The following is a 13,638-nucleotide window of genomic DNA, read 5'->3' on the forward strand; positions in this document are numbered from 1 at the left end:
AGTTTTTGACACGTTGAGTATGAGATGCCAGTCTGCTCAACATCTGTATTCGAATGTTCAGCAGCCGGCAAGAAATACGCCCAGAAGAAACATGGGGCAGAGATTACAGTGGGAGCTGTCTGTGCTTAGTTGGTAGCGGGAGCTGAGATCTTCTGGGGAGATCCCCAAAGAGATAACACTGGAGGGTACCCCACACCGAAGGTGGGGAAGGGTAGTGTAGGATGTAGCAGGGGCTGTGAGCGAATTAATAGTTATCGAGCCTCCACAGTGTGTGAACCCCTAACCTGAACTACTTCTCTTACAATTTGCACAACCATCCTAGGCTACACCTATCGGGTAGGTCTCATTATTATCTCTGTTTTATAAGGATCCAAGGTTTACCTGCATTTGGTCATTGGTCCAAGGTCTCAGATAGTAAGCAGTAGATACAGTATTTTAATCAGTGACTCTTATCTTGTGTTATCGCTCACACAGTGATAGTAGACAAAGCCAGAAAGCTAAATAGAGGAGGGTGGACACAGGAGAATTTCAAGAACGAGGGAATGGTCAACAATATAAAACATCTCACAAGTTTATTTCAAAAATACAACTGAAAACGACCATTGGTTGGACAATTAGAAAGTCAGGACTGACCAGCCTGATTCTTGGGGGGGGTCTGGCAGACCTTTTTGGTTCCAGAGAGATCCATCAGTAGAAATCCAAGAAGAGGTTCAGAGGAATCTACAAAGGAATGCGAGTGCCCTGGGACATTTAGAGGAAAGGCAGATCCGGTTTTAGCCAGAATGAAACCAGTTGTAGATACACAGCAATTAACACAAGGCCAGTTATAGTAAACTGTGGTATTACCTGAGTTCACAGCCCTGCCTCGCCTTCCTGGAGACAGCCTGCTGAGTTGTGCTGAGCTTAACACCAAAGGATTCATAGTCTCTGATCACATGGGCTGTGGCCTGGAGCGTAAATATTTAATATTCGAAGGGCACTTCGCAGGTTTCAGGTTGTTTCCACCTACTTTTACCTTCTTAGCCATCTGATCAGTTCCTACTCCATGCCACAAATGAGGAAACTGAGGCTGGAACTGGACGGTGTTTGTTTCTGGAGAGGAAACCGCTGTGTGTCACGCCTGTGTGCCATTTTAAACACTGCCCTGCTTGCTACAGGGTGAAATGTCACCAGAGGCAGGGCTGCAGTTCTAGGACCTGAAGCATGTAGGAAGGATTTCAGACCTGACGACATGTCTTTCCCAACGACCGCCCAGCCCGCGAGCCTTACAGGAAATGATTACGATCATTGCAGCAGCTTTCTCCATGGTACATGTTTATTACAGGAAAACCGATGACCGTTGCACAGATAGATCTATATGGGCTCGGCCTGCCTGTGGATGAGCGGACTGAATTGTCCTCCATGAGGTCTGATTGGGCAAGGAGAACTGAACTCGGCTGGGTTTATTTTTGCTCACACTCACACACATATATACAGTTGTTTTAAACATATTGGCCAGTAACTTGTTTTCACCCGATACATTGTGGTCTTTTTTTTTTTTTCCATGTTAGAAAATGTAGTTCTCAAGCATCATTTCTGATACCTGTATAGTATTCTACTACATGGAGTTATCAGACTTGGTTTAGTCAAGTTCCATATTGTTGCACAGTTAGGTTGTTTCCAAATTTCCTATATTATGAACAGGAAAATACTTGCTCGATTATGTCCTTTGAATAATTCCAAGAGTGGGATTTCAGGATCAAAGAGAATACATATTTTAAAGCTTTAAAAAGTTTTTCAATTACAGTTGACATTCGACATTATATTAGTTTTGGGTGTATAGCATAGTGGTTAGACATTTATATAACTTACGAAGTGATCCCCCGATAAGTCACCTGTCACCAAACATAGTGATTACAGTGTTATTGACCATATTCCCTGTGCTGGACTTCACATCCCCAGGACTATGCTGTAGCTACCAGTCTGTACTTCTTACTCCCACGTTTTCCACACGGCCCCTCAACCCCCTTCCCATCTGGCGACCCTCAGTTTGTTCAAAGGGAATACATATTTAAAAATTTGATTCATATTGCCAAACTGCTATTTATATTCATGAAAAGCGTGTCTATTCATGTCGGCTTCCTAAACCTCTGCCAACACACAGTGGTATCATTTATTTATTTCATCTCTGCCAGTTTCCTGGGAGAAAATAGCCCTGCTTTCATTGTTATTTTGATTTGCATTTCTCCTCCCCTTCTCACTTTTTGTTTTCTCATTGTATTGGGTAGGCCCAAAAGTTTGCTTATTTTTTTCCATAATATAAAAGACACATTTTTCATTTTCACCAATAATTTTATTGATTTGGATATTTCGAGCATGTCGGCTATCTCCGCTATTGGCTTCTAGTGGGTAGAGGAGGCCAGGGGCGCTGCTAAACATCTTCTGATGAATAAGACAGCCCACAGCAAAGAATTATTTGGCTAAAATGTTTAAAAGTGCCAAGAAACTTCGGAAGCCACTTTTGACACGTTTGATCAGTTACAGCACCTTCTCCATACACTGCACAAATCTTTTTTTTTTAATTTCAGTTGTGTTTTTACCTTTTTTGAAATAATAAAGCATAATATGTCCACAAATGTTGCATATCTTTTTCCTCCTTCAATATTAAAATGGCTGCACAAAAATTCACCTATTTGGTAAGTTTTTTTAAAATGCATGCTGACATGGTAGCTGTCACAATACAATCTAACAAAACCGTCTCAAATGAAGTTAAAGACAACTAAGCACTGCCAGAACCATGTACAGAAAAAATGAAACAAGTTTTTTGGCCAATGCATTATTTAATGAATTGGTTGTTTATTTTCTTTTCCCATTTTTTCTACTGAAGTATCTACTTTAACCAAGTTAATATACCAAATATTCCTGTCGTTAAAAAAAAACTTCAAATATTTGAGAGTCTGCCTATGCCAGTCACTATTTGAGGCTCTTGGCATGTATGAGTGAACAAAACACAAAAATCTCTGCCCTATGGAACTTAGGTTTTAGCACAGAGAAACATTTATGTCTATAACCATAATAAATAGTGCAGTCAGGGCTAGGTCATTCTGAGAAGCCTTGTAGGAGCTGAGTGAGCTAGCTCTGCAGGGGTCTAGGGGCAAGGACATTCTAGCAGAGGGAACCGCTGGTTCAAAGGCTCTAAGGTGGGCCATGACCTGGCTAGTTCAAAAACTTGTGTGGAGCCCTGGCTACGTAGCTCAGTTTTTCAGAGAGTCATCCTGGTACTCTAAGGTTGCAGGTTTGATCTCCGGTCAGGGCACATACAAAAATCAACCAATGGCCCTGGCTGTTGTGGCTCAGTGGATTGAATGCTGACTGTGGACTGAAAGGTCGCTGGTTCGATTCCCAGTCGGGGCGCATGCCTGGGTTGCAGGGCCAGGTCTCTGATTCGGGGGGGTGTGAGAGGCAACCTATTGATGTATCTCTTCTACATTGATGTTTCTCTCCCTTTCTTTCCCCCCCCCCTTCCCGTCTCTGAAGAAAGAAAGAAAGAATCAACCAGTGCATGCATCAGTAAGTGGAACAACAAATTGATGTATCTCTCTCTTTCCCCTCTCTATAGAGCCAATAAATTAAAAAAAAAAAATTGAAACAAAAAACTTGTGTGGAGGTTGTAGTTCTTGGTTAGGACAATCCCTAAATCCACAGATTATGTTTGATTCCTAATAAAATATTTTAAAAATGTTTTCTAAAACTTCAAAAATTCTAATGTTCATCTAGAAAAATTAACAGGAGAAAATAGTCAGGATATTTTTGAAAAGGAAGTCTTTGGAGGTACACTAACTCTTCCAAATATTAAAATGCATGAGATAGCTATAATAATGAAAAGTAGTTTGGTATTGACAATGGAATAGTTTAGCAATAGGTCCAAACATGTATGCAGATTTAATATATGCTAAAGGAGGTATTTAAAATCTGCAGGGAAAAAGAAAGTTGTTTAATAAATTGTGTTGAGCTAACTGGATCACTGTTTGAAAACAAAATAAAGATGATTCATTCACTTGATCCAAAACCAAAACAAATTTCAGAAAGATCTGAGATTTAAATGGAAAAAAAAACACATTCAAGACCTTTAAGCAGTATATATGATTTAAAAAATATTGGGTGATGAAAGAGCTTTTAAAAAGTATCCTGTACTCGAATAATAATGAGATAAAACCATTTTGAACCTTTGAAAAAAATAAAACATAACCTAAAACCCAGAATGTATGAAGGAAATGAATTATAAATTAGACTAAAACTTTGGAAGGAAACCTCTTTATGAAAAAATATCTTAAAAAAATCAAATATTAAGAATTTCTATTGTTTTTCTACTCATCTATAAACCATCAAGCATTTGCCTCCCCAATCCCTGAAGAAGTGCTACATTCAGCTCATTTCCCACCTTCATCTTTACTTCCTTAACAGTCCATCCACAGAGGTATACCAGGTTAAACAGAACATTGCTGATACTTTTGAAACCCTTTTGGTATCCCAGTTGCCCAGACTGCTTCCTTTCCACCCTACTCAGAACCAGCGTGTCTCAGATTTTGTGTTTTATCATTCCTTTTCCTTTTAGTTGTGATGTTTATTTATGCATCCCTAAACAATATCCTCTTTAAGTTAGCTTCATTTTCATTTTTATATAAATGGCACCATGCTGTATACATGCTTCTGTGACTTACGTTTTGGTTCACAGGCCCGCACTCAATCCACTGAGCTACACCAGTCAGGGCTGTGATTTACTTTTTTATCCAAGAAAATGGATAACGATAATGACAGTTGCTCAATTTCTGGGAGCTATGATGTAAGAACTGTACTAGTCATTTATGAGTATTATTTCTAATCTTTACAATAATTCTCTAAGGTGTGTATTATTATCTCTACAGTGTAGATAAGGAAACTGAGTTTCAGAGACCACAGGACACTTTGGAGTGGCCAGAGGGGAGCAGGTCAGCATGCCATAATCCCGAAAGTCCTTTATTCATTAATTGAGCATTGAGTACCAATTTGGGAGCAGAGGGGTGTTTTTTTTTGGCATTGGAGAGAGATGCTTGCTGCTAATGGGCACTCTGCCAATCTGATATGTTGGGCACTGAGAAGGGACTTCCTGCAACCATGAAGGGAAGCTACTAATATAGTGAAAAACTGCTTGATTGGCAATCTGGGAGGCCTAAATCCAACCCAGCCACTGCCCCCTCACCTGAATGGCCTTCAGGGCCCTAATTCACTGTACGGTAGGAAACATAAGGGCAAGCCCCCCTGTGGAACTGCCTCAGCTCTGCCTTGAGAGTTGGGTGATTCAGACAGCATGGGCCTTAGGTTTATTATCTGTGAAATGGGGATAATGGTAATACCTACCCTAGTGTATAAGTTCCCCATGGCTGCTGCAACAAGTTTTTACAAACTCAGTGGCTTAAAACAAAGAAACTTATGCACATTGTTCTGGAGACCAGAAATTCAGTATAGGGCTGTTCCAGAGGCTTAAGGGAGAATCTTCCTTGCCTCTTCAGTTTCTGGCGGCTGCTGGCATTCCTTGGCTTGTGGCCGCATCACCCCAAGCTCTGCTTTGTTTCTCTGTCAAATCTCCCTCTGCCACCTTCTTATGGGAACTCACGTGATTGCACTTAGGGCCCTTTCTAATAAATTCAGGATACTCCCATCATTTCGAAATCCATAATCTGCAAAGTCTCCACTTAAGGCAACAGTTACAGGCCCTGGGGATCGGGATCTAGAGTCTTTGGGGCGGGGGGTGGGGGGATGTTAGAGCTTATTCAGCCTAATACACTCAGGGTTGTTAGGAGGAAATATGCTAATACTGGCAGAAGATCGAGCATAGCATTGGCCAGTAGACAGCAATGAGTAAACGTTAGTCTGTTTCCTCTTCTAAAGAGGGTCTCTTACGAGGCCTCCCTTGTAGGGCTGCTGTAAGTTGAAACAAAACACAGGTATAATGCTTAGAAGTGTGCAACGGAGACTATGTACGAATGAAGTAAAAGCTGATGTCTGTTACACATTCTCCCACTCCCTTTACTCGGATTTGCACACTCTTCCCCTTGGATACCTCAAACCCCGCCTTCTCACAGACTCCCCACTCCCCCGCGAGTACTCCCCACCTTGAGGCCCCGCCCCCTGTAGGCCCCTCCCTCTTTCTCCGCTCACCTAGTTTGACGTAATCTCTCCGCAGTGCGTTGGCGGCGAGAGGGCCTTTGCTGTCTGTCTAGTGTACTGCCCACCAAATAGTAGCCTAGTCTACCCAATTCTGTCTCCTTTACCAGCTTTTAGTTTATTCATCCAATGTACATAGATTTACTGAGCATAGTAATGGTAATTTACTTGCCTTCAGATAGAAAGAAAAGTAAAAGCTGTTGGAAGAAGACTGGCAGTAACCAAGACAGCCTCACAAGGAGGACCGGGTCCTACATACCTAGGTCTTGGAGGCGGGCCGGCTCGCCGCGCAGGCGCAGTGGACGCACTCACTCGCCATGCCGACTGTCAGCGTGAAGCGGCATCTGCTTTTCAAAGCCCTGGGCCGGACCTACAGTGAGTGCCCGCCCGGTGGCTTGGGCTCTGTACCTCTTCTCGGAGGCTGGGAGGTCCCCCCACCCTCACCCCATCCAAAAGGGCATCGTGGCATTCTTCATGCAGCTCGATCTGTTTTGGCACCGGGTAGTCGGGGGGAGAGGCAGCGGATGGCCAAAGTGGCCGTCTTGGACTGATCTAACCTCTCGGAACCGGTCTCGCCACGGCTGCAGTTGCATCACCCCCACGTGTCCGGCTCGCTGTGTCATTCATTCAGCGTTCTCGCGTGGAGCGCCTACTGCATGCCCAGTGTTAGGGGTCGCTGGGGATGAAGCCCCAGCTTGTCTCCCGCTTGTAGCTCGCTGAGTGCAATAAGAAGAGCAACTCCGTTCATGAGGGATGGGAGAAGGTTGAGCCGGGAGGGGTGACGGCATTCTGTTTTTATTAGTAGTAGTTGTGAACATCTGGTTGTGTGCTAGGCAGTGTTCTAAGCGCTTTGGGAACACAGCAATGCACATGACACATAAGGTCTACTCGCGCGTTCTGATGAGGGAAGCAAACAGTAATGAACTAGAACATAAATAAAATGCGGATAATATTAAATGAGATTAAGGCAACAAAAAGGATACTGTGCTAAGAGTGATATTAGATAGGTTTGTAACGTTTGAGCTGAGACCTAAATGACTAGGAGTCTACTTGGTACACTTAGTCTTCATGCTACACTTCACCTTTTCTTCAGTTCTAAATATATTACCATATAAAAGGGGAGGAGGGTGTTAAGTACAATTACCAGTTACCCTATAGATGTAGCAGTTGAATTTACATCTGGTCACCCCATAATTATCAGTTGGTATAAAGGTTGAATGTGGCACTTGATTTGTGAGTTATCTTTAGTTTTAGGGCTCAATTTGGTAAGATAGTCCTAGTCCGTACTGCTTCCTAGAGTAAGATATTAAAGTGAAAATAAAGCTAGCTTTTAAAAATGGTTCTAAAGGTGTACTTTTGGGTACTATGTATTCTTGAAGTATTATTCTCCCTGGAGTTCTGCCGTAGGTACTACTCCTGCCCTCTGAACTTGCCTCTAATCCCTGACATTTTTTATTTCATGATATTTATATTTTTTATCCATCCTTCTAAATCTTATACACTCTAACGGTGTACAACATACCTGAGTTGCATAAGGTGGTATGTGGCAAATATTCGTTCAAGACATTGATCAGTTCCCACCAGGCATCCATCTCTGGGAAAGAAAGATATAATCCAGGTTTTACCACAAGGATATGAATACCATTCCCTGGGGACCTGTGTTATTCCCTGCCCTAGTTAATGATACCCCCGCCACAGACGTGGGAGTCTTCTAGATTCTTGTTCACTCACTGCCCCGCCTTCCTTTCAGTCCTTGAGCCTTACAGATTCTGCCTCTAATATTTCTCACACTCTTCCTTCTTCCGGGTACCCACTGCTGCTTTAATCAGGTCCTCACCGTCTCACCTGTACTGTTGCAGTAAACTGCAGATCTAAGGATGCCTTTGCCCAGCTAAAAATCCTTCACTGGAACTCTCCATTACTGGCCAGCAGGATGGAGGACAAATCCCTGGGCGTGTTATGACATGGCTTCTATCTACTTGTTCTATTCTATCTCTTCCTGATGTGAATTATGCTCCATCCATATTGAACTTTACAAATTTGCCATGCTGTTGTCTCTCTACTATCTCTGCTTACTGAAGTCATTTATTGAGTACTTACTATATGCCAGCCATTGCACTAAGATAAATAAAACACAATTCCAACATTAACTATTTTCTACTCTAGTAAACAAACCAGATATGTAAATATAATTAAGTGCAAGGTACAGAGCTGGTAACAAAGGAAGTAATCAGCTCCAGCTTAGGGTCAGCTAAGCCTTCAGAAAAAGGATGTTTGTTAAATTGATTTAATATTGGGATCTGGATTTTTTTTAAGATTATTTTTTATTTATATATATTTTTAGAGAGGGATAGGAAGGGAGAAAGGGAGGAATAGAAACATCAGTGTGTGGTTGCCTCTCGAGTGCCCCCTACTGGGCACCTGACCCATAACCCAGGCATGTGCCCTGACTGGGAATTGAACTAGCAACCCTTTGGTTCACAGGCCGGTGCTCAATCCACTGAACCACACCAGCCAGGGCAGGGGTCTGGAATCTTAAGATTAGCTTTTCACTAGAATATGAGGGAGGGACCCCCCAAAATGGACTTTATTTGTAAAAAATTGTGTATTTATTATTACACGTTTAAACTTCAGTCAATGTTAAAGTCCTCTCCATTTTATGTGATGCATCTATGGAGACATTTTTTTCCCTGCTCCAAAGAGTTTTTGAACTCATTGATTTTGATGCCTTTTAGTGCTTCTGCTGTCTTTTACTTTTTCCACATTCTTCCACATCCCCTTTGAGGACTTTTTTCATTCAGGGAAACAAAAAAAAGTTGCCCTGGGCAAGATCAGATGACTAGAGAGAGTGGGGCATGGGGATCATGCTGTTTTTGGTCAAAAACTGCAGAACACTCAGCACATGGGTATGGGCAGGTGCCCTTGTAAATCACCCATTGTGAAATGGGCAAGCACAATGAAAGAGTCTTCAAAAAAAATTCACTGAAGCTGGATGTAGCCTCTCACAACAACACCAGCTGGTATACTACTCCAAATGGGTTCCTAGAACACTTATCTATCAGGGGAATCCTGTTTACAAGGGGCCCACCCTCTAGAAGATTATTCTGTTCTTTGGGGTGCCCCCTCATATACTGATAATGATGCTTTGTGCTAGATATTTCGGTAATGAGGAAACCCTCAAAATACCGTGTCAGGTAGTAAACTGGAATATAACTTGCAACTAAGGAAGAGAACTATTAATTATTGTAGACCTACCACATTTCAGGGCACTGTGTTGAGCTGCCCATTAACTGCATGAACTTATTTCAAGTTTTCTACTAGTTGTATGCTATAAATAAATGGATGTAAAATGCCACTTTATAGATGAGGCATAAGAATGAGGACGTTTATATAAGGTGCCAGGCTCTCAGAACTGGTAAGTGGGATAGTCAGAATTCAAACTCTTGATTGGCCTGGCTCCAAAGCCAACTGTCAGGCTGCCTAAGAGAAGTTTGAATGATAAAATTTATATGACATTATTCCATTGTGTTGGATCTGTGATTTGGAGCCTTCACACTTGATGTTTATGTAATAGGTTACTTTTCTTCTAAGTAACTGTAAACTCCCCAGTTCAGGTAATAATTCTGTAGTTGATGTTTGATGAATCAATTTTAATAGTTGTGTGTGTTTTTTCTTATTAAAAAATTTTAAGCTTTGTTTTTAAATGATGATATCTGATGACTGATACTTAGTATGCTTGGCATAAGGCAATTAATAAGAAAATGGAGTTTATATGCTCTTCATTTATGCTGATCAGATTAAAAAAATGTTTTGTTTTTTCCCTAGCTGACGAAGAATTTGATGAACTATGTTTTGAATTTGGTCTGGAACTTGATGAAATTGTATGTATTGGATATGTATTTTTCTGATATTCTGTGTTGAAGCCCATTTTTCACCCGATTTTGCTATAGTTTATCTTTGTTACCTTGTGGTTAGAACACTTGTGGGCCATGGTGACCCTGTGTTCCTCTGTGTTAAGGGGCTGAGGTCTGGGTCTGAGACTGTCTGTTGCTTTGCCTGAAATCTCAAAAGTGGTCCCTGCTGTGTTCTGTGTGTAGCACCTGGCTCCTGCTGTGGAGCTGGGTGGGCCGTCTCAGGCAACCCTCGAATCAGAGTGCGCTCCTTGGCAGTGAGGTGCCTTATTGTGGCAAATACATCATATGGGAGGGGCCCTGGGAAGCAGTGGAAAAGTTGCTTCAGCCACAGTTGCTGTCTCCATGGACTCCAGCCTCCCCCTTCCTTCACTTCTCTGTCCGCCACCCCACCTTCCTTTATGCGTATTTAACCAATGTTAATTCATTCCTAATTTATTACTGTATACGTTGATCTTGTAAAGTGACCTGTTTTTGAAGAATGGCTTATAGAAACGATTCTGGAGCATTTTCCTAGTTTTTTGATTGCTTAATGATTAAAATATTTTAAAAATAGATGTATTTACAAACTATACTAATATTGATGATGTATTAAAGATGAACTTATAACTAAAAAGGTAATTTAGTATTATTAAAAACAATTTTTTTATTTATAGATTTTAGCGGAGGGAAAGGAGAGAGAGGAACATCAGTTTGTTGTTCTACTTGTTGATGCATTCAGTGTTTGATTCTTATATGTGCCCTGGCTGGGAATTGAACCCTCAACCTTGGTGTATTTGGACAGTGTTCTCACCAACTGAGCTACCGGCTCATTTGTGGTATTCTCGAATGAATGAGGATGCTACATGTGTGAACTCAGTAAAAGTCATTTCTTTATGTTTGTTGTAGAAAAAAATCTGTGTAAGGTAGTTACTGCTTTATAGTGCTGACAAGTAGTTTTTCAAAATAATTTAGATTAATTTAATTTAATTTTTGTGCTTGTTCTAGACTTCTGAGAAGGAAATTATAAGCAAGGAACAAGGTAATGAAAAGGCAGAGGGGGCATCCGATGTTGTTCTTTACAAAATTGACGTCCCCGCCAACAGATACGATCTCCTGTGTCTGGAGGGATTGGTTCGAGGGCTGAAAGTCTTTAAAGAAAGGTAAGGGAATATATTCACTAAGTACTTCGCCGAAGCGGATGTTTTTTCTTTGCCTGTCCTTATTAGCAACTCTTGAAGTTTCTACAAAAAACCTTGTTGGACAGGTACACAGGTCTGGTTCTGCGTAGATGGGGTGACTGGCGGGTGAGGTTCACATAGGTTGTAGCCATTTGAAACTTGGGGTATTGAGTCACAACCTTTCATTTTGGGAGCTTATTTTAACACTGAAGTGGTTAACAGTTTTATGGAGAACTTTAAATCTTAGGAAGTTTGTTAGCTTTTAAAAAAAATATTCAGTTCAAATTTGATTTGCTGTAACGTCAGCCCATTGTCTTAGTTCTGTCCATTTTGTTTACACAGAGAATATAATTAATTTATGAAATGTTTTGGTTAATAATGAGCAAGTTTGTTTTAATATTATTTTAGGATAAAGGCTCCAGTGTATAAACGGGTAATGCCTAGTGGAGAAATCCAGAAACTGATCATCACAGAAGAGGTAATAAGGATAAAATCTTATTTTCCTTTGAAAATCAGTCTCTTTTGTGTATATATAAAGTGGGGAGGAAAAAAGAACAGAGCTGAATTCTTCTGCCAAATATAATTTCTTTGATGATTTGCAAAAATGGATGTATATTCAACCTCTAGCTTTTAAATATTGTCAATTTGTTTGTATCAAGAATGAAAGGGAACAAAAGCATCTGTTTTCTATGAATAATTTTGGCAAATAATATCCAAATGTTTATTTAAATTACATTTGAGATGTATTACTTAAATTGTGGTATAGTAATAAAATTAAAAAGACACTTCTGGGGGAGGTTATTTTGGTAAAAAATACCAACTGTGAGCAAACTGCTTACTTAAAGGTTAATTCTTTCGTAATTATTTAGTAAATTCTCAGAAGTCTTACTGACTTGGAAATTCCAAAGGACAGTGACTTTGTTTTTTGTCACAATGATATTTTGTTGCTTGTTGGTTGAATGAATATACGCTTATTTGAATGAAAGTTTGTGATAATGTGAGGAGTGCAGCTGACTTTCTATTACAAGATGTATCACAGAGAAAAGCTTTAGTTAACACTTACCGTCTCTCACGATATAATGACTTTCAGACTGCTAAAATTCGCCCTTACGCCGTCGCAGCGGTCCTCCGCAATATCAAGTTCACTAAAGATCGCTATGACAGCTTCATTGAGCTTCAGGAGAAGTTGCATCAGAACATCTGCAGGTCTGTGGTCGCACCTTGTTTTCTCCTTCCCTGCCTTCCTCCTGCTCCTTTCTCTCCCCACTCTTCCTCTCTCCCCGCCTTCCCTTTCCAGTTTCCCTCCTTTCTTCCTTGTACGCAGAATTTTTCAAGGCATTTCTAAAGTAATAATGTGAGAGTAACAATAACAAGAGCTTAAATTTGCTTTACCAGACAGCTAATTATAAATACTGCTTATATATAGTGTATTCATGGAGATACGAGACATTTTGATGATGCTATATAGAGAAAAAATGCCTAATCCTAGAGATTTTCATGATTTTTGTGTTTGTGATTTTGGTTCAAATCATTGGTAATGGATTATACTACTAAATATTACACTATGGTAATGTGAAGTATGATCTGTTCTTTTAAAAATGGAAAAGTTTTGGCTTGTACCACTTACTGTGTGAGTATAATTACAAATTGACAGTTAAAACTTGAAGCTTTTAATTGACCAAATTTTCTTACTGTATATTTGACATCGCTATACATATACATCGTTTTCCGTACACCTCTGTATCGTGATCTCCAAACATAAGTAATTCCTGAACTCCTGAAGGTCAAGGAGCATAACACTGAGAGTCCTGGAAATAATTTCAGCATTTCAAGAATCTAATGAAAATTACATATTTACTGATGATAACAAACACCAGGCTTTCGGTAACATGTCAGTTTTTTTGTGTTGCTTCTGAAGCATATCAGTATAAGTTACCTCATTCTGATCAGAAGGTATGATTAACAGTTATGTACATCTTGAATAGAAATAGTAGAATTTCTTTCTCTAATAAATGCAGTTTGGCAAACCATGCAGACGGGAAGAGGCCTGTGTGTCGGTGATGGGCTGGGGAGGGGCTGAGAGGGCCTGGGCGTTTTCCTCTGGGGCGAACAGCGCTCACAGGCAAAAGTAATGCCTGCGGTTAAGCTCACGGGCTCTCCTTCTCTTGAAACATCTTGTGGTGGAGGAAACTTTTTTTTTCATATTCCAAATAACATTTATTCCCAGTCCTTTTATAAAAAGAGTCTATTTGTTAGCTTGCTAAAATGTTATTATTAAGCAAAATAGTAATAATTTAAATATAATTTCAGACTAAAGAACGAGAGATAAGATTCCTGGCAAGTATACGTGTGGGTAGTGAGTGTTTCAGCGAGATGACCTGTTC

At 40.4% G+C, this 13,638-nt stretch overlaps 1 protein-coding gene across 1 annotated transcript in view; it reads left to right on the forward strand.

Annotated features, from left to right (window-relative positions):
- Positions 1-6,477: 6,477 nt before the first annotated feature.
- Positions 6,478-13,638, forward strand: part of FARSB (phenylalanyl-tRNA synthetase subunit beta) — a 52,984-nt gene continuing 45,823 nt past the window's right edge. Inside the window, exons 1-5 of the mRNA XM_045852844.1 lie at positions 6,478-6,558; positions 10,009-10,064; positions 11,082-11,236; positions 11,663-11,732; positions 12,345-12,460. Coding sequence (XP_045708800.1) covers positions 6,501-6,558; positions 10,009-10,064; positions 11,082-11,236; positions 11,663-11,732; positions 12,345-12,460 — 455 coding nt within the window. The 5' untranslated portion in view covers positions 6,478-6,500. The remainder of the gene's footprint in view (positions 6,559-10,008; positions 10,065-11,081; positions 11,237-11,662; positions 11,733-12,344; positions 12,461-13,638) is intronic.

Source organism: Phyllostomus hastatus, unplaced genomic scaffold, assembly GCF_019186645.2.
Source record: "Phyllostomus hastatus isolate PE091 unplaced genomic scaffold, TTU_PhHast_1.1 phas_contig_137, whole genome shotgun sequence".
NCBI lineage: Eukaryota > Metazoa > Chordata > Mammalia > Chiroptera > Phyllostomidae > Phyllostomus > Phyllostomus hastatus.